This window comes from Natrix helvetica, assembly GCF_964273705.1.
Source record: "Natrix helvetica genome assembly, chromosome: 3".
Lineage (NCBI taxonomy): Eukaryota > Metazoa > Chordata > Lepidosauria > Squamata > Natricidae > Natrix > Natrix helvetica.
This window is the reverse complement of record NC_138549.1, coordinates 156,139,255-156,160,672: the sequence shown is the minus strand read 5'-3', so window position 1 is coordinate 156,160,672 and position 21,418 is coordinate 156,139,255. Positions and strand designations below refer to the sequence as shown.

The following is a 21,418-nucleotide window of genomic DNA, read 5'->3' as shown; positions in this document are numbered from 1 at the left end:
TTTTTTAAACCTTTGTTATGCATATGAGTGAGACCTAGAGGGATTATATAAATTCTATAATCAAAAATATCTTCCTAAATCATAATTACTAACATCATTTATTGCTTTTGTCAGTAACCATCCATTTCCAAGCGTTCAGCATGTAGACCTTTTGGGAGACATAACTGCCAGCGTAAATCTTACTCTTGACCTTATAGTAGTCCTCAATTTATGAGAGTTTATTTAGTGACTGTTTGAAATTACAATGCCACTGAAAAAAAGTGACATGACTTTTTCACCACTTTTGTGACCTTTCGACAAAGTCAATGGGGAAGTCAGATTCACTTAACAATTATGTTACTAATTGTATTGTAGTTATTCGTTTAACTATCAAATATCGTAAAATGGGGCAAATTTCACTTAATGCCTCCCTCAGCAACAGAAATGTTGGGCTAAATTGTGGTCGTAAGTTGAGGACTACCTATATTCTGTTTTAGATTCAATGCACAGGTTTCATGATGATTCCAGTTAGCTTTCAATAAAACATTGGGAAACTGCATTTAATGCATTTTTTTAAAAAAATACCTATCTTTAATTTGATAAAATGAAGTTATACTGACAGACCAAGATATTCCATCCACATATAAAAGGGAAAATCCTTAATTGTGGCTCCCGTAACATATAACAGAGATGATATGAATGACAAATGGAAGATGTGTATTTATGTAAAAAGGTAGGAATACCACTCATCAAAATGTGATACACAACACATTCTTAATTAAAGCTTTGCTTCTGTGCTTTTAAAGCCCCTATATTTTGCTGATTTACTCTCTAAGACCAAGTCACCCAAGTAGGCAGGCTGTCTTGTGTTTTTGTGAGGTATCAGAAATAGGCAAAACTTGGTATTTTGCTATTCTCTCCCTCTAAAGTACCTCTGTAGGCTATTAAAGAAATAGAACAACATAAAAAATGTTGATGGGATACTTCTGCATTGTAGATCATGCAGATGTCTGCTGCTCTCACTTGAAAGTTGAAGCATGCAACCAAAGCACCATACCTTTCAACTAGATTAGCATAGACTTTTCAATGAATAAAATAGGTCAGTTTCAGTCTGCCTTAATACTGAAAAAAGGTTTCAGAGTTTCTGTTAACTCACAGAGGTTTAATGGATCAACCATAACTTGCATTTTGTTATGGAAGATTTATTGGAGAATGAATCTGCTTAGTAATATTGAACACAGAATTAGAAATTTCTGGAGATGTCACAAGTGTCAACTCTGAAGCGAACCTGACGGGCCATTTTAGAGGCTTCAAGGTTGCCACAGTGCAAAGAAGGGATAGGGAGGGGGAACATAGATGTGGGTTTGTAGCCAAAACAAAATACTTTCCTGTGGGAACCAAGGACATTCCAACAGGTGGTTGGGGTGAGGAAGACTCCGGTCACCATGCAACCAGCCAGTACCTTGATTGGACAATGTGACATTGTTTGGGGAGAGGGGGAACTTTCACCAGTTTGGGCCAATAGATATCCAAAAAAATTGTTCTTTGCCTGCCTTGGAGTTCTGCTTTCTATGGAGTTATTACTTGGAACTCTGACAATAAGTAGGGAAAGAAAGCAGCAACGTACCGCTATCGTCTGTCAACATGAATTGGAAGCAGTGTCTCTGAAAATAAGAAATCTATGCCTCTAAGCCAGTTTCTCAACCTTGGCAAGTTTTAGGATGTATGAACTTCGATTCCCAGAATTCCCCAGCTAGCGGGAGTTGAGGTCCAAATATCTTTAAAAGTTGACAAGGTTGAGAAATACTGCTCCAAGGGGCTTTCCTTGGTATATACCTGAGAACATGAGGTTCTTCCTTGTGGGGGTAGGTGGTGGTGGGGAGAAGCAGAAACAAAAATAGAAAACATTGGGTACTTATCAAAATAGTTGCAAAATCCCAATGCTTAACTTAAGCAGTTACTTCTTTTGCAACAGAAGAAGCACCACAGTGTATCTTCCTTCACCTTTCCAGCCTGGGCTAGGAATGACACTGCATGATACTTCCCTGCAGACTGAGAACTGTTTTAAGTTGTTGCCAAGGAGTTACGCAGGAGCATTCCACCTCTCGAGTGTTCAACCTGCATCTCCTCAGCAACCATAAAATGGAAAACAGCAGAAACAAATTCTCATAGGCGACAATTGATAAGTGGCGCTCTATGCAGATACTCCTGAAGCATTCCTTACTCCTTGCTTTATTCTATACTCCGCCTTTCCTCTGTCAATAAAACAATAAGCAGCCTCAGGGTGGATGGTAGGCTCTCATGTCATCTCTGGCACCTGGCTGAGGGTGTGGAAAAATCCAAACGGCCGTTCTGAGGCCTACTAAGTGTGGTGAAGAATGTGTGCCAGATGGTGTGTAGAGGAGGCATCTGCATAAATATCCTCTTGTGTTGCTGTGTGCAGCTCAAGTAACTACACATCAAAATGAAGTGGCTGGAAATCACCTAGGACTTCTGCAATTCTTTTTAGAGAAGAATTTCAACTCACCCACTTCTGAGGTAGCAGCTAGCTCCTCCCTTTCTCCACTGACAAAAGAGAAGTGACTGCCAAAGTTAAAATGCTAAAAATACAAGATAGGAACACCTGCCCCACCCCAAAAGCACCCTCTACCTTCACATGCTTCACTTCTCTCTTATGAGACCAGACCCTCCACTGGAATATTGCAAGAATCAATAGGCAGCCTTAAGGATTAAGCCTGTTGCTTCTGAACAAAACTGACACTTTTCTTTTCTGAGATAAGCAACACTGGCTAGGAAAATAAATATGCTCACTCTTGGCGCTAAATTACTCTAGTACATCTGCATTTTTATACCCATACTCCTGATAGTAACTTAAATAGGAGAAGTTATCTTGAAACAAGATTTCCAGCTGAGTAAGGAGGGAGCTGTTAAGGTGGACAATTCTGATCTACTTAGAAGCAACCTCTTGTAATCAGCTACAGTAACAATAGCCTCAATACTCAAAATATCTGAACAGTGTAATGCACTATGATTTAAAATCAAATAGCACAATATGAAACAGGGCAGTGAGCAATGTGCACAAATGATACTGATCATGCTAGGCCAAGAACGTTTTACAGATAGCAGATACAATGAACAGTAACTACTAGTTTTATATCTGTTAGGGATAGTAGATGAGAGCAGGCTTTCTAAACATGTAAGTCTAGGACACCAGATATTTCAGCTAAGGATGGGAAGTGAAAAATCCCCTCCCAAATTCCATGTTTACTCCCTCTCTTGGCAATACTTAACACAAAAGGCATACAAATAAAGCTTTAGCAAGAGAAGCATTCCGTATTTATAATATTAAATAAGCATTCATAAAATACATCTCACGGGTACAAAAAGGCAAAAAGAACTGATAACCAGATTTCCTAACAGAAAGCTAGAGAACAGTAGGCAATAGGAACCTCCATCACTTTCAGATAGAAAAAAAATGTCATGCAAAGAACTATGGAGCCACGGAGAATCCTAACAATGGTTAGATCAGACAGTCCCATTTATCATACCCATTAAGAAGAATCCTTCAAAATGTTATTGCATGTCACTTTTGGCATGGATGTGCAGCTTTTTCTATGCTGGGCTGCAGATGTTTTCGGAGTAATGTGCCAGGAGGCATTCTCCCAAAAACAGTTAATGTGACCAGGACAAAAACGAAGTATGCTTTCATTTTATATAAATGGCAATTTAGATATAAACAGCTAGTAAGAGTAGTCTCTTGTCATGCATTTATTAATTTCCCCTCTATCCAATTAAAATTACAAGGTTGATTCCAACCTTTTCAAGATTCTGGGGTTTTCAAAGAGCCATTTACTGCCAAAGGGCACAGGTGATACAGCTCTCTTCTCTACTACTCAAAGCTAAATTTGAATCTGAAAAAAAAAAATAGAAAAAGCTGAAATTTCAAGAAATCACCTGGGCCAATATCTCTGATTATTTAATTACATTACAAAACATAGAACTAGATTGGTGTTGTAAACCTACATGACGATAAACTCAACTCATTTTTTAAATCTATATGATTAACCTGATCACCTTACTATGCCTACTATCACTCTGCATTTTGTACAAGAAGTTGGCTCTTGCTTCTACATAGAATGTGCAGCTTGAACATGAAATAAGATGTGAAGCTGTTGGCTGAAAACTATATATCAATATTTTTTTTAAAAAAAAACTATTTGGCTGCTTCAGTAAAAAAAACATTTTAAAAGTATTTGAGACATCCAAATCTGTTTCATGCTTCTGAAGCAATAAATGATTCTTCAACTTTGATGACCAAGGCCATCAAATTGGGAGTCTGGCAGTACCTTTTCTAACTAGCCAATTTTATTACAAAGCATGAGTTTTCTTGAACTGCACTTTTCTTCATCAGATACAACCAGCCATCAAACCTTTTGGAGGAAATGCTAAAAGAGCGCAGAACAAATCCACAACCCCATTCAACACTGAGACAGCTTTGCTGGTTAGAAGGAAATAAAAATAATAATAATAATAATAATATATTTATTTCTTAGCCGCACCCTCTCCCGAAGGACTCGGGGCGGCGTACAACAAAACATTCGAAATAAATATGCAAACAAAACAAACATATAACAAGATACACTAAAACATACATACATATATATAAGGAGGAGATCGATTAATAAAAACAATTAAAATACTGTAATTTAAAACCCCTAGAAATTAAATGTAATTAAAATACCCAGTTAAAAAACCCGTCAGGAGCGATATGGTTAAATCAAAGTTGAGCCAGGCCAGCTGCTTGGAATAGGTGGGTCTTAAGCTTAATACGAAAGGAGCGGAGGTCAGAGGTATTCCTAATATCCGGAGGGAGGTCATTCCACAGGGCTGGGCCCGCCACAGAGAAGGCTCTACTCCTAGGCGCCGCCCCACGACATTGTCTAGCGGACGGCACCTGGAGGAGCCCCTCTCTGTGCGAGCGAATTGGTCGCAGGGATGTATGGGGCAGAATACGATCCCGCAAGTAACTAGTTGGTGTACAGAATACGATCCCGCAAGTAAATAGTTGGTGTACAGCTACAGGAAGACTCTCATTTTCTCTCTCTCTCATTTTCTCTCTCTCTCTCTCTCTCTCTCTCTCTCTCTCTGGAATTGGCACTGCAACTGAGGGGGAAGGGCACTCAGAACGGAAGCCAGAGAAATCATGGCGACTTCTGCAGGCTGAGCTCTGACTTCTAGTAAATTACCTGAAGAACTGTAATAGCAACTGCTGGCTACAGCAACTGCCCCCAAAATAACAATACTAATCCTAGCTAGCCTTTTCCAGGCAGACTAGGAAAGCTCTGTTACTCCTACACACATATCCAAAAATAATCCATATTCATATTTAGTGGCAACACAACCTGGAAATGGAATCACTTGACATTAAACTGCTTTTGTTGCCAGGATCATCATCTACTTCCTAAAATAGTTATTAACCCTCCAATTGCATAGAATCCATCACTTATGCAATGAACATTTTTTTTTAAATGGCTTCATTTCTTAGGCAGCAGAGAGAAATGGCATTTATGTAGGCTAGCAACTGATTGTCTCTGCTTCCCTTTGAGTCTTCCAGGGTTTCCTTAAACCAATGTTTCTCAACCATGGTGGCTTGAAGATACGTGGACTTCAAGTAATATAGCCTTAAATTCAAACTTTGATTTCATGTCTTATTAGTAACTGATTCCTATGATGCTGGATGACTGGATTATGAAAAATAAATAGTAGCTATTCCTTCTAATAAACAGATATCTAAGCCTTTCCGATCAAGCCACTATGTATATCACTGAGGTTGGCTGAACAATTTGGAATGTAATTTATTATAGTTTATCTGCCTTGTAATCTCTTGTTATTGTTGTAATCTCTTGTTATTGCTACAGTATGCTAGCTGGGAAATTCTAATGTTGAAGTCCATCCATATTCTCATGCCAAGGCTGAGAAACACTGCTTTGAAATGGCCACAATCTGAAACTATAAACTTAACTCTCTCATACCACTGTTCTCCTGAAACCAATATTTAGAGACATGCCAGAGGAAACACTGAATCTCCCTGAATCTATCCAATCCCTTTTTACTCATATATTTTTTAAAAAGCTATTTTCATGTCAGAACTGTTGAAACTTCCTGGAATTATAAATCCAAGTGTGGTTAAATCATATGATGCCTAGCAATAATGGGGAGACCAAATAAAGACAGTGATTCTGACATTCTTGCAATTCATATAAAAATACTTTAGGAGATTGCATAACAGTTTGGCTAGCAAGTGTGACTCTGATAGCGGTTTCTCAAAATAATTTTAATTTTTGTTTTGAACATAAGTCTTTACCCTTAAAGTTACCATCTCTTATATAGGATGCAGTGTCTGGCAGAACAGCAGCTAGTTTACAGAGTATACCATATCATTATACGGAAGTAAATTTTAAGTTCAATTGGCATTTTATTACCCTATAAAGTTGTTTATGTGCATACAGGGCAAATCGATCTAACTTAGCAAACAAGATGATTTAAGAAAAAGTATATAAGATGCTGATCATGAAAACTTCGATTAGACACTGGAATAAGTAAGAGAAAATGGTAAGTAAGGATCACAAGGCATGCTCTTGGAAGGTGAGCAAATACCAAATCAAACTGAACTGAAAACCTAACAAGGCAGAAACAAGATACATTTGATGCTTGAATTAAAAAATAGTTACTGGATTTAAAACAAGAAATACAAAAACTTGACAGTTTTTGAAGCAGTGATCAAAATGTCACGAAGATCAATAATACGCTTGACTAATGACTGAGACTCTCAAATAGGATTCATTTATATGACTGGATTAGATTTCTGAAAAGAAAAAAAGCTATGTTATGTGTAATTAACCGTACTGCTATGCAAACAAACTACATGCCATGATTCCTTGACCTACTGATTTGCCTTGGAGTGGCTAATAATTCAGATTAATTTTCTCCCAAGTTCTGAAACTCATAGGCAGTTTCCGGCTAGAGAAAAAAAATATATTTTCAGATTCCAATAAAGGAGAATATTTGCAGCTCAGGGTTGAAATGAGGGATCCTTGGTGCTCTCTGAGCTTGGTTGTTTTCTTGCAGGTGTTTCATTACCCAAGCTAGGTAACATCATTAGTGCTGGTTTGGGTAATGAAATGTCTCAAGGATCCCTCTTTTTCTGATTAGCTACCGGTAGTTATAAATTGTATAAACAAAATCATAGCTGAGGTCGCCAGCTATGTAAATTGAATAAATAAATTATTATTAGGCTCCTCTTATGAGAACTTTTAATTTCCAGAGCTCATTGCAAGCAAAAAATTCATACAGCTGGCATAAACAATCTACCCTATCTCAAAAAGATATGTGAGGAGAAAGAAAAGGTGTATCACTACTGCTTATTTTGACTCCTGCTCACTATCAGTGGACAATGCAGCCCTCAACAGATTATTTTTGCAAGAATTTGCTCACAACATACTGTAATAAAGTCTGCCTTAATGTATACGGAGGAGGGGGAAAAAACTACTAAGAAGAAAGCATCGCGAAGATAATTATGATAATATTATTCAAATCGCATCTAAGAACTTATTCCAAATACCTACAAATCTTACAACAGCTTAGGGCATTGTAAATGCTGTACAGCAGACCTCTACAGTTTTTGTTTGTACTAATTTGATATGCCAAGAATATGGAATTTTTTGTGAAAGCCAAACCTCCCCCCTCCCCACAGACACAAAATACAATCATCTTACTGTATTACCTTTCCCAAAAGCATTAGGCTTGCAAATCATTACCAGATTTAGGGGAAAGAAAAGTACCTTAGTTTTATTGTGCAAGTTATGGGCATGAATATCAATTACAAGTGCAAAATTCAACCCTGATTCAGTCCTGTATTAATTTATGCTGCTGTCTTTAAGGGTAGTGAAGTTTCTTTGTGAAATCAAATTTTAATTTTTAAAAATAATTAGTCTAAATATGCAATGCAAATGTACAGGAAAACAATATCAATTTTATTTAGGCCCCAAAGCAAGTTACAAACATAATCATAACAATATGCACATTACAAAAAACTTGGTATTGAATAAAAATATAATAAAATAATTAGATGAATATTGCATAATAGCCTGGACCAACTCATTGATTTGTTATTAAAAATATTGTTTTTATAGCCATAGTTACAAATCTGGCTTTTACTCATATAATAAGATACTAATACAGAGCCAAGTTGATTACTAATAAATGCTTCTTGCTGTAATCCACAGAAAAATAGTAGTACCAAAGGAATCTGTTTTGTACATCCTTTTATATTTTTACCAATTTGACAACACTAACATGAGTAGAATATCCCGTTGGTCCTGAACCTCCATTCTTCTTGATTATTCCTCAGGGGATCATGAATGGCTGAACCTCTACTTGTAACAAGCATTTGAAGTGCAACAAATCCATTAACTCGTAAGCACTATTTAACTAACTGTAATTTCATGACAGAAATTTACCATCATCCTTAAAATCAGCATCAAGAGGCTCTGGCTATATTTTGTCTGCTAAGACAATCTGCCATCTGCTCATGTTGCATTTTCACCTCAGGAAATAAATTGGGATTGTAACACACACACACACACACACACACACAAACACTTTTAGTTAATGGGGAGCTACTGTGAGTTTTTATATGCAAAGCTGAACAAAGCAAAGGAGACAGGCACCATTACTGGAAAACTGAACCTGAATGGAGGGGAGGGAAGTGCCTTGTTAGTTTATTTTGTAAGAACAACTCTGGGAAATGTCTTGGAGAGAGAGAAGGAGGAGGAAAAGTGACTGGGCATATTTGATCCTCCGTCAGCCGGAAATTTGCCTTGAGGAGAAGCTCTGTGGAGGAAGATGGGGGAAGGGCAGCGTGCTAAGGAGAGAGCAAGGAGTTTAGAGATCAGTTCAACGTTTGGACTCCTTCAGGCCTATGATGGAGAAGAGCATCTTTGCTACAATCACCGTTACTCCACAAGCAAAACTGAGAGCTACTATAAAAAATGCCATCTTCCCCAGCAAAAGCTTACCCTACACCCATCTTTACCCCTACTCCTACTTCACCCTCCATGACCCCAAACCCTCTTGGACTACAAATAATCCTTGATTTACAACCACAATTAAGGCCAATGTTTCCGTTATGAAGCAAGGCAGTTCGTTGAATTTGCCCCATTTTATGACTCTTCTTGCCATGGATGTTAAGTGAATCATTGCAGTTGTTATATTAGTGACATGGTTGTTAAGTGACTGGTTTCCCCATTGACTTTGCTTGTCAGGTTGCAAAAGGTGATCACATGCCTCCGAGACACAGCAACAGTCATAAATACATGCCAGTTGCCAAGCATTTCAATTTTGATCACATGACTATGAGGATGGCTGGTCATAAGTGTGAAAAATAAGTCCCCCTTTTCAGTGCTGTTGTAATTTTAAACAGTCACTAAGCAAATGTTTATAAGTCAAGGACTACCTGTATTATCAAATGCCATTCTCAAACTTAATTACTCTTTGAAGTTATTTAGCAGTTGAAGTTAAATAGCTGTTTGTTTTTTATTTTTTATTTAAGGTAACTAAACTACTACTATGGGAAGGATCACATTGCCTCTCATCTTGATCCCATTCAACTAAACATATTCTTTCTATTTCTCTTAAAAATATGGCTTCTAAATCTGAACAAACACTGGGGAAGGTTTTCCTTTTATCATTAAAAGTCGCTCTGTGGATAAAATGGGCAGTTTCTAAATTTAATAAGTAAACAAAATTAATTGGGTGATTCTATTACTTTATAAAGCAGAAAGATGGCTCTCTAGAAAATACAGTGCAAATAAAAAGCAGTGCAATCTCCTTGAGTTATCAAACATCCCACAGATGTTTTAGCATTATATCTTCTGGACTTTCATAATATAAAACAACAGTAATGATATGGATGGCCTAGGCTATAATGGATTTGGTCAGCATGTTATGTGAAGCAAGCCATAACTTATACCATAAAATAATGTGTTATGTGAACATCAGAAGTGTGTTTGGTTAACTAGCCCAACTACATTTAACTTAGCCTCTTGATATTTACACAGAGCTTGGGGGTTGTTCTCATAGCTATTTTATCTTTCTAGTGCCTATTCCTTTTTCATCTCTGTCTTGATAAGTTTAAATCACATTTCATTAATGAAGCAGGAAAGTATCTTTCTGACAGATTCCAGCTCTTTTTTTGGCAGTTCAACCAACTGATTTGAAACTCTTTTAAAAAAGTATAAACAAACAGTTCAGGCATTTATATAAACCAAAATACACGTGTAATCCACAACATAGTAAAACTAGCATACACATATACATTCTTAAAGGTTTAAATACATTTTAAGATCCAAATTGGATCCTGAATTTGGAGGTGGACATATTTTGAAAAAGTATTGTTGGTTGTACAATAATAGTACAGCAGGTCCATTGGAACTGGGCAGCTAATAAATTTGAATAAAGAAATATTGCATTTTGTTTGTAAAAGATTCTGGATTGCGTTCCTCTAATTTCAGGGCAATCATTCATTCTAAAACTGTGGGGAGTTACTTCTAATGAATGTAAATGTAAAACTGAGCAAGGTGCAAAGCAATGGTCTGATTCAGCATATTATCATATCATGTTTAACTTCATGCCATATACAACAAGATTCAACAGGCATCTTTTCAGCAGGGATATTGCTGTATCTCAGTACAAACTAATTTCATTTCATACCTCATTCAGAGTCAGTATTACCTGTGCACAGCAGGGTGTTTATAGTCAGGGCAGAGCAATGAATCCTAGAAAAATGCCACAAGTCTCTCTTCTTGAATAAGTACTTTGGACTCCCCTCTCCTTTAATTAATTTCATCCCAAGGCATATTAGCAGTTCTCTAACTGGACCACTTTTTGGATCACAGCTATAAATTTCCAGTCAAAACGTCATTTCATTCCAGAGCACATCAGCAGTGATGTGATTTTCAGAATGGAGCTGTCCCTGGGGACAATAGCAGACTAATAACAGTTTTGCAACCAAGCTGAACAATATCACTCTGAATTAGAATCACTTTTTGAATACATACCTTTCTGATATTTTGTAGAAATGCTCAATATCTTCATGAGACAGGGAACTAGGGAAGGGATGAAAAAAACAGATTTTTTTTTCATTCACTATCATATTGTTCTAGATCCGGGGTGTCAAAACTCAAGGCCCGCGAGGTACTTAGATCAGGCTCGCGGGGTCACCATGGAAACAGTTAAGGACTGGCCCACGGTGCCTCTTCCACCGAAAATGGAGCTCAGGAGGTCTGTGTGAGGCCTTTCCAAGCTACATTTTTGCTGGCAGAGGGTTGCAGGAGGGCGTCATAGCTGAAAATGAAGCTTGGAGGGCTGTTTTCGCTGGCAGAGCGCTAGGGCCGCCAGAGGGATTTCTGACACAAGTGATGTCAAACTGGCCACACCCATTTCTTTCTTATGGCATTCTTTGGCTTTCTCAATTATCCAGTGGGCATCAGCTATAATGTCTAACGTTCATTAGCTTTTTCTAAAGCCGGTTTGGAAATCTGCTATTTCTTTATCCAGATACAGGTCTAATTTACATTGGATGATCCTTAGTAGTATTTAGCTAGCATGTGAAACTAAAAATATTGCACACACTGTTAACTCCCCTTTTTTCAGTATTGGAATGTATTTTGACTACTTCCAATCAGTTGGCCACTGTGTCAGTCTCCAGATTTGCTGGCTTATCTTGGTTACAGCCTTTATTGATTCTTCTGTTGCTTGCCGGTAAAATTAAAGGTTTTGTTCAAAGTGCTTGTTTTGACATATACACCTTAAAATACATTTGGTTCAGTTTACCTAAAGGAGTTTTCCTCACATAGCAAACTGAGAACTCCAATTATCTTCAGAGGATTTATTGCACATGATCCCTTGGAAAAACATCCAGTTTAGGAGGGTGGCATTTATCTTGTGGAATTCCAGCACCCCTGAAGTGCAGATTACTTTCTTCTTTGCTCTGCTTCAGGAAGAGACTAGAAAGTTTTATATTTTCCTTTTCCTCCATTAAGATTCTGGTTTTATGAATGGCACATGTATTTTATCCATTTGTTGCATTTGATAAACAGACGGTATGGTAAATTTATGGTTCCTCTAAATAGGGAAGTACATCATTTATAAGCTCCACAAAGTCTTAAAAACTTTTTTTTACCAGTTTCAAGATAATGCAGCACATTTTTTTAAAAAAAATATTTATTTCATCAAACATGTATTAGATAACATATCTAAGTATAAACATGTTTTTGAATACATGAAAAGGATACAAATAAAAAGGGACATTAGGACAGGGACGGTGAGCACATTGGTGCGCTTATGCACACCCTTACAGACCTCTTAGGAATGGGGTGAGGTCAACAGTAGACGGTCTAAGGTTAAAGTTTTGGGGGTTTGGGGAAGAAACCACAGAGTCAAGTAGTGCATTCCAGGCATAACTCTGTTCCTGAAGTCGTATTTTCTGCAATTGAGTTTGGAGTGGTTTACCATAAATTTATATCTACTGTGTGTTCGTGTATTGTTGTGGTTGAAGCTGAGGTAGTCGTTGACAAATAGGACATTGTAGCAGATAATTTTATGTACTTCGCTTAGGTCAGACACATCCTGAAACAAATTCTCTAAGTGCTTCAACACAGCAGATCCTGTATTATGGAGGCTGCACAAATTCAATTTTAGAACTGGCACAAAGGTCTCATAAAGTGACCTCAGACAACAATTGGTAATCCAGCTAACTCATAAACCTAAGCCAGAAAGTGGGTTGTTGTTTTTTTGGCTTTCCATAAAACCTATAGCTCATTCAACAAGTAATGTTTTTTTAAAATTCTGTTTAAATAATAACTATTATATTGTATTTATAATAATAAATACTATATTTATAAGTCAATATAAATACTATATTGATATTTTCTCCACTCATAAATAAGAGAGTCCCTAAGTTTGCTAAAGTGATGTAAACGCCTGTTACTGTTTTTTGACACAATGATTGTGGGATGACTCTAGAAGTTACTAGTGGGAAAATGAAGTAAGGAACAAAATTCTACCAACTAGGCACTCCTAAGATAAAGGTTCCCCTCGCACATATGTGCTAATTGTTCCCAACTCTAGGGGGCGGTGCTCATCTCTGTTTCAAAGTCAAAGAGCCAGCGCTTTCCAAAGACATCTCCGTGGTCATGTGGCTGGCATGGCTAAACATCGAAGGCTCATGGAATGCTGTTACCTTCCCACCAAAGGTGGTCCCTATTTTTCTACTTGCATTCTTATGTGCTTTCAAAGTGCTAGGTTGGCAGAAGCTGGGACAAATAACGAGAGCTCACTTCGTTACATGGTGCTAGGGATTCGAACCGCTGAACTGCCGACCTTCCTGATCGACAAGCTCAGCATCTTAGCCACTTATAGACACTCCTATATAGAGCCAAAATGTCAACTATAACCCATGAATCTTGTAGCCTGCACATATTTTGTACAAAATAACAGTGATAATTTTCCAACTGCAGTCAAGGTTTTCCACAAGGCTAAGTGAAGACAGAGGGTGGGGAAAGAGAAAGGGAACAGAGTTGTCATATAATTTTTCCAAATTACCACATAATTCTCTTAGAGTTTTGGTTCTCTAACTTATTTCAGCACCTCTGGCATTGTTCCAAGAAGCCGTTTCAAGCAGAATTTCCAGGAAAGAAAAAAATAACACTAATTATTTGGTGTTTTGGCTTTGGGGGAGGCCTATCCTGAGCTTGCCCTGTTGTGGGAACAGATAGATTAGCTTGCTTTAGTCCTTGTCAAATGCACGGGCATTCCTACGTAAACACTCCACAATGAATCTCCTTCAAACAAGAAACATACCAGAAAGTTTGACCTTTGTAACAGACAAAATACACATTTTGTATGCCTTTAACATTAAACAGGGCTGTTACCTGAAACCATAGTTTTTGTTTCCAGGCTAGCTTCCCTCATACTTTTTTTTTTTTAGCTAAGGCTTGTATTGCAAAATGCAAAACGGAAAAACAAAACAAATGTACACAGATTTGTGGATTAGCTCTGGAAGCATAAATCAGAATAATTCACTTAACAATGCAAAAACCTAACAAAAACTCCCAGGTACCTAAAAGGGAGGGGGGAGGTGAAGAGGGAGAACTGAACAAGGAAGGTTTTCACCCTCTTCAAGAAAACTTTTGTTAAGTCTTCACTTCCTTCCACTCTTGCTATTCTTTTCCTTGTTTTTCAGGTCTAGTTCCAGAGCAGCTTGCTATTCTTCTCAGTCATCATTTGCCATAGTCTGCTTCAGAGTCCAGTTCAAGGTCTTACCGTATTTTTCGGAGTATAAGACACACCTTTTTCCCTCAAAAAAGAGGGTGAAAATCTGGGTGTATCTTATACACTGAATACAGCATTTTTGGCCTCCCGAAATCCTGCCCCCTTTGCAAAAATTGCCGTGCATAGCCTTTAGGAGGCTTCCAGAGTGCTCCTGGGGGCTGGGGAGGGCAAAAATGACCTTAAAATTGGTTGTTTTTTTGCTCATTTTTGCCCCCACATCCCCCAGGAGCACTATAAGCCTCCTAAAGGCTATGCATGGCCTTTTTTTTGTCAAAAAACGAGCCCGTTTTCACAAAAAAACAGGTCGTTTTTTTGCTCATCCCCCGCCCCCCAGGAGCACTCTAAAAGCCTCCTAAAGGTTATGCATGCCCTTTTTTTGACAAAAGACAGGCCCATTTTCGCAAAAAACGGGCCATTTTTGGGAAGTCTGCTGAGCGCAAAAACTTTTTTTTTCATTTGCCTCTTCAAAATCTTGGTGCGTCTTATACTCCGAAAAATATGGCAGTTATTGCCTTCAAAGCCCTTTATGGCATAGGATATCAATAATAGCTGAAGACCCATCTTGGCCAAATGGATTGGCCTGCCCCACTAGTTCTGAAAGAAGGGACCTACTATGGATTGTCAGTCAAGGAATTTCAGCTGGAAGGATCTAGGAAAAGAGCCTTTCTTGCCGTAGCCCCCACCCTTTGGAACAGCTTGCTTCTAGAGGTGAAATCTGCCCCCATCCTTCTGGCCTTCCGGAACAGTCTTAAAACCTGGTTCTGTCAGTTGGCTTGGAGCACTAATGAAGCCACTCTAGGCTGGAGATGGTTGTTCAGTGACAGAGAAGGTACCTCCGTACCACTCGAGACCCTGGTTTTCACTGAGAGAATAGTTGTAACTCAGGGTTGAATTGTGGGGTTCTTGGTGGTCTCTGAAGTTGGTTGTTTTCTTACAGATATTTCATTACCGAACTAGATATTTCATTACCGATATTTCATTACGATAACCAGCACTTCTGTGCTGACGATGTTACCTGATTTGGTAATGAACCGTCTGCAAGAAAAACAACAACCTCAGAGAGCACCAAGGACCCCTTGGTTTTCAGTCTGCATTTAACTCTTTTAAAGTTTATAATTTAATTTTAAATTTGTAATATTTATAAATTGGGTTTGTATTTATATTTCTATTGCATTGTAAACCTCCGGAGTTGCACTGGAAAGCAAGATGGTGGCATATAAATTTAATAAATGAAATAAAAATAAGAATGTTACAGAAATGGGTAACAACAAACTGAGCTAAAGACAGGCCCAGCCTACTGTATATTTTCTAGCACCTCTAAATCAGATCTGTACAACACATGGCCAGTCATTTTCAAAAATAATAAATTCATTGCTATCTTCAGCTTGAAAAACGGCCCCCCAACGGCCTCCAAACTCCAGCATTGCTGCTACCTTGCTGGCTGATCAATGTGCCAGGTATTCAGGGATGGGTTTCAACCGGTACGGACTGGTACGGCCGTACCAGATGGTGAAATTTAGCGTGCCTTCCTGTACCCGCTGGTCAGGAGGCCCTGTACTGGAACGCTCCCTCCCCTCGTTCACTTTTTCACTTGCCCCTCCAATCCTCGCCATGCTGCCAAAAAGTTCTCAGAAGAAGAAAGAACTGGTGAGTGGCTGGGGGGGGGGGGGAGGATGTTGGGGAAGAGGGAAGAGGCAGAGGGGCTGCTAGAAGAGTGTGTGCGTATGCAACAGGCTGTGGGTTTTAAAAAACGTCTGAGTGAATCCAGGAAAAGGGAAGAGGCAGTAGGGCTGGAAGTGTGTGTGCTGTGCACAGGCTGTGAGTTTTAAAAACATCTTCTGTGTGTACAGGCTGTGAGTTTTAAAAATGTCTGAGTGAATCCAGGAAGAAGGAAGAGGCAGAGGGGCTGGAAGTGTGTGTGTAAGGTGGTCAGTAATGTTGAAGACTGGCAAGGACAGCTATATTTCCTCTGTAAGTAGCTGTTTTATTGTTTTGTGTACTTATTTTATTCTTATTTAAGTAGTAAGTGCACAAAATAATAAATTTCCTTTTTTATATCTTCTTTTTGTAGGTCATTCTTTGCAGCAAAGAATTAAGTGACATCACTTGGCCACTTCCACCAGTCACATGACTGTCAAACTACTCCCACCCGGTCACATAACTACCAAGCCACTCCCACTCAGTCACATGACTGCCAAGCTACTCCCACCTGGTCACATGACCACCAAGCCACTCCTGCCTGGTCACATGACCACCAAGCCACTCCCACAAAATAGGCCACACTTACAGAATAGGTTCTAAAAAATTTTGAAACCCACCACTGCAGGTATTCCTTTATACCCTGCTAGGATTTTGCATTTATCAACACGATCCTTTCTCCTCTATAATTTATCTTAACTGGTCATTTCCTTCTTAGAACATAATGCAACGTTACAATCACCCCAATACTTCCCAACCTTGGCAACTTTAAGACACCTTACATTCTGCAATATTCCAAGGCAGATTTTGAGATTCACTCACTGAAAAAAGCTATATCAACATTTAAATAATTCCAAAAGCTTCTCAGTGCTTGCTTTTTATTGTATAATTACTTTTTAAAAAATATTTCTCAAACTCCTTCTCCAGGAACAGACCAATATGATAAACACTTACTTAGAGATTATTTTTGTTTATATCTTTGCATGCTCATTTATCTTGTTTTCATTATTTTGTAACTTTCTTACTTCCTTTATACCCACACATAGACTTTCCCATTCACATATTTACCCCCTCAAAATTCCCCCAGACTAAAAAAATAGTTAAGTTGTGACATTTAAAAAAAATAACAGAGTCCTGCTTCTTTTTCCCGGAAGACAGCGTATACCATTATAAAAATGATATCCAAAAATATGAATAATCCCATTTGGCCTAAAGTAGCTGTATCACTCAACCACAAAAATGAAGAAAGAGATTAACAGAGGCCCAAACAGAGTCTCGCTTGAAGGAGGAAGGGGGGGGGGGGGGACAGGAAAGTGAAACTCAGAGGCTCACAAACCAGATCAGGACACAGGCTGAAGTAAAGTTTTATAATCCACCCAAGTCTGTTCCAATATATTTAGGAAGGGATCTCATTCTTTGCCAATTCCTTCCCCTCAGAATATTTTTTTTTACACTGATTTAAACCGCACTAGCGATGACAATAATAAAATAATGGGAAATAAATAGTTAAATAATAATTATCAATCAAAAGTTGATCATACTTCAGCATGTGCAGGAAGATCGCACAAAATGATTAAAACAGCAACATAATACATTTACCAAAGTGATTCACTGGAACATCGGTAAAAATTATCAATAAGCCAATAATAAAAATTTGGTGAGAATATACAATTGAAAAAGTAGTCAAAAACAGGCAGGTTAAAATATTTTGGGATATCTGAATACAGGTAGTCCTTGACTTGGGACCACAACTGAGCCTATAATTTATGTTGTTAAACAAGACAGTTGTTAAGTAAATTTTGCATTACAAAAGGGGAGTCAAACTCGATCCCGTCACGGGCCACGTCAGGATTTTGTTTGCCCTGAGGGACTGGCTGGGTGTGGCCTGCTCATTGCAGCTGACTAGGTGGGTGTGGCCGGGCTTGGGACAGCAGGGATGGCCCGTGGGACAACTTTGCGGCCTAGGACATAGATTTTATTTTTATTTTCTAGACGCAACTTTATTTTCAACTTCTATTGTTAGGTATTGTTCTCAAAATATATGAAATTTTTGTTTGAATATAAATCATATAATAAAATTAAAACTTCAAGACCCTTTTAAATGTTCATCTACCAACAGTGACACTACAAGAATGGCACGCCAGAACATTTTAATTTCTAGCGTTTTAATTCTGAAAAGTTTTGCTTGTCAGACAATATGTTTTAAAATTCAAATAGGAAAAAATAACACATCCATTCATGCCTTTAAAAATTGCTACAATTGTGGGAAAATACCTTTCATGTACAGTATATTCAAGATATTCTATACCAAGAAGCTTCATTTGTTTTAAAAAGGCAAGCAAATCAAATTTACTTATAGAAGCAATGAAACAGAAATTTATCCAGTCACAAATCTAATCCAGCAACAGATATCTATATCCTGGTAAAATTCAAATCAGATCATTACAATTCATTGTATCTGAGATTTTTCTCTAAAAAAGTATTATGCAACAATGACTGTTGAGAACATATTAATCCAGTGCTAAAAGATTTCCACTAGTAGCTGGTTTATTTCTGAATAACAAGCCAAAGGGTTGGTTTTGAACTTTAAAATGCTAAAGAGTTTGAGTTGCAGGATGTAAAGATTCAACTTCTTCATACAAATCTGCCCGATAAGCAAAATCTAAGGAGGCTCTTCACAGTATTTCAGATACAAAACAGATGTCTGCCAGAGATAAAGCCTCTTCTATAAGGCATCCCAAATATGGAACTAACCTCTAGATATATTCATCTCATGCATTTAGTTATAGCAATAGCACTTAGACTTATATACCGCTTCACAGTGCTTTTACAGCCCTCTCTAGGCGGTTTACAGAGTCAGCCTATTGCCCCCAACAATCTGGGTCCTCATTCTACCCAGGTCAGAAGGATGGAAGGCTGAGTCAACCTAGTGAGATTTGAACTGCCAAACTGCAGCTAGCAGTCAGCTGAAGTAGCCTGCAGTACTCTAACCACTGCGCTACCTCATCTCATGTCCTTTCTTTTGGGAGCCAGGAAAGTGTTTATCCCAGTGGTGCTCAACCTTTTTCTTCCCCATGGACCCCTTTTTGTGGCCATGGACCATAGCTCTGGACCCCTAAGGCTTAAGATTTAACATTTCTTAACATTTCTTCAAGCCTTCATGGGCACGATGACATTACATGCTCCCCCCTCCTATGGGTGCACAGACCACAGGTTGAGAACCACTGACACATCTTTTTTTCTCCAGTCCTTCTAATACTAAGAGTTTTTGCAGTTGTCCACTGCACTGTTTATTTGACAGATCTTGGGATACTGAGTAATCGATTAAGTTTTTAATGTTTTTTTCTCCTTTGAAGACTTTCTCTAAAAGATAGAAGTCAAATAATTTAAATAACAAACAATACACAGGGTTCCCTCTTCACTGCCTGTCTCCTTGCTCACTGAAAATATTTGCCCAGTCAAATAGGATAGGAGTAGGGTGATATACAGTATATAGAGTGTAATGGAAAAAAGTGCTGAATTAGGACCAGGATTCAAGTTCACCATCAGACATGGAGATTCGCTGGGAGAGCCAATTGTTCACAGACCATAGCCTTGTTCTGCTGAATAAATGAAAGAGCACTACAGTATTTATGCTGTCTTATGCTCCTAGAGGAAGGCCAGGATATACATCCAACACAGGAGTGGGTTCTGGCAGCCACTACTGCCGGTTTGCTTGTGAGTGCGCAGCGCGCACGCACTTGGTGTGTGCAGCATGGGCATGCGCAGTACAATAAAAAAATTTCTGCGTATGTGCAGAAGCCAAAACCAAGATGGTGCTGTCTATGGCGCCGCAAGGAGAGCCGGTTCGGGGTGTGTGGCAGGCCTGGGTTGCTGGCGGTTCCAGCAACCCAGGCCGCCAAACCACTACCAGTTTGCCCAAACTGGGCCGAACCAGTAGGAACCCACCACTAATCCAATAAATCAATACCCAAATTCACACAGTGAATTTCAAACCTTTCAAGCAATTTTGTTCTCCATGTTGAAAACGATCAGGCTAATCCAAGAACCTGCTTCAGAACTGCTATGAACTTAAATCGGAATGGTGATTTAAGGAATAGATCGGGTGCTTTTTCTGTACTGCATATGTAACTGAACTGAACTTGTTCAAAGAAACTGTCAGAGGTTTTCATGGCAAGGTATTTTGAGGCTCAGAAATTTTGAAGTTTTGAATAATTTGTGAAATGTCCCTCCCCCAAAAGAAAATAATTGCCTATAGCTGAAAAATGGCAGAGGAAGTATTGTTCAAAGCGGCTTTTTCCCATGTCTGAAAATTTTTCCTACTTACTTTTTTAAATAAAGGGGAAGCTAGTGGCCCAAGCAGCTTTTGAATAGAAGAAGGACATCCAGCATGGATCTTCTCTGCTCGGAGAATTTGTTCTTCTAGGAAAGAAACATGATGGCCGGCCATTTTCACAAATGCCTGAGACCGAGAGAGAGATGAAGTGATCAAAAGAATTGGTTTGATATCTTAATTTTTCAAAAGATTTTCCAAAGTTATTTTTCAGAAACTGGAATATTTGTCTGTGTGTGTGTGTGTGAGATCAACGGGCATACTGAAATTATGTCTGACATACTAAAGGGACTGAAGCAATATTGATCTCTCTTGTTTGCTGTTAGTAACTTTAAAAAAAGGAATAGGAATGTTGTCAACTATAGTTTGTATTATTCTCATTTTCTCAAGGTACAGTAGTTATATCTTAAATATGTTTTTTTTTAAAAAGAGAGCAATCCACATTTATGAAGGATAGACTTAGAGTCATTTTCCTTTGTTACCAACTAATAACTTTCAGGTCTAAACAGATTCACTTAGTATATTGGATACATATAACAGAGAAAGTGAGGAGAATAGTTTTTAAAGTATTTTAAAATAAAATTTATCAATATTTCTTTCTATTTGAAAACAAAATGCAAAATAATAGTGAAAAATTATATTGCCAGCATATATAAAATTTGAACATGGCTTTATAATTCAGCTATAATTAGTTTGTGACCAAAGTTACAACATAACTGAAAAATGTATCTTATGACTGTTTTTCACACTTATGACCTTTGTAGCATCCTCAGGATCATGTGATCAAAATTCAGATGCTTGGCATAACTGGTTCATATCTATGACCATTGCTATGTCCCAAGGTCACTTGATCACCTTTTTCGACCTTCTCACAAGCAAAATCAATGGGAAATCCAGATTCACTTAACAACTGCGATACTAACTTATCAATTGCAGTGATTCACTTAACAATTGTGGCAAGAAAAGCTGTAAAATGGAGCAAAGCTCATTTAACAAATGTCTCAATAACAGAAATTT

The 21,418-nt window shown here is 38.2% G+C and overlaps 1 protein-coding gene across 5 annotated transcripts in view; it reads right to left on the bottom strand.

Moving 5' to 3' along the window:
* The window catches only part of BCAS4 (breast carcinoma amplified sequence 4), a 38,309-nt gene that overhangs the window by 3,341 nt on the left and 13,550 nt on the right, over window positions 1–21,418 (bottom strand). The window contains exons 4-7 of one of the 5 annotated variants that reach the window (XR_014174889.1): window positions 20,396–20,530; window positions 11,872–12,031; window positions 11,097–11,144; window positions 10,771–11,011 (exon numbers count right to left, since the gene is read on the bottom strand). Coding sequence is in view for 1 of the 5 variants with exons in the window: in XM_081947045.1 (XP_081803171.1) it covers window positions 20,396–20,530 (135 nt within the window). In the remaining 4 variants the exon portion in view is untranslated. Of the gene's footprint in view, window positions 1–3,795; window positions 3,891–10,770; window positions 11,012–11,096; window positions 11,145–11,871; window positions 12,032–20,395; window positions 20,531–21,418 lie in introns of all 5 variants that reach the window. The other 4 variants (XR_014174891.1, XR_014174890.1, XR_014174892.1 and 1 more) reach the window with 4 other exon arrangements.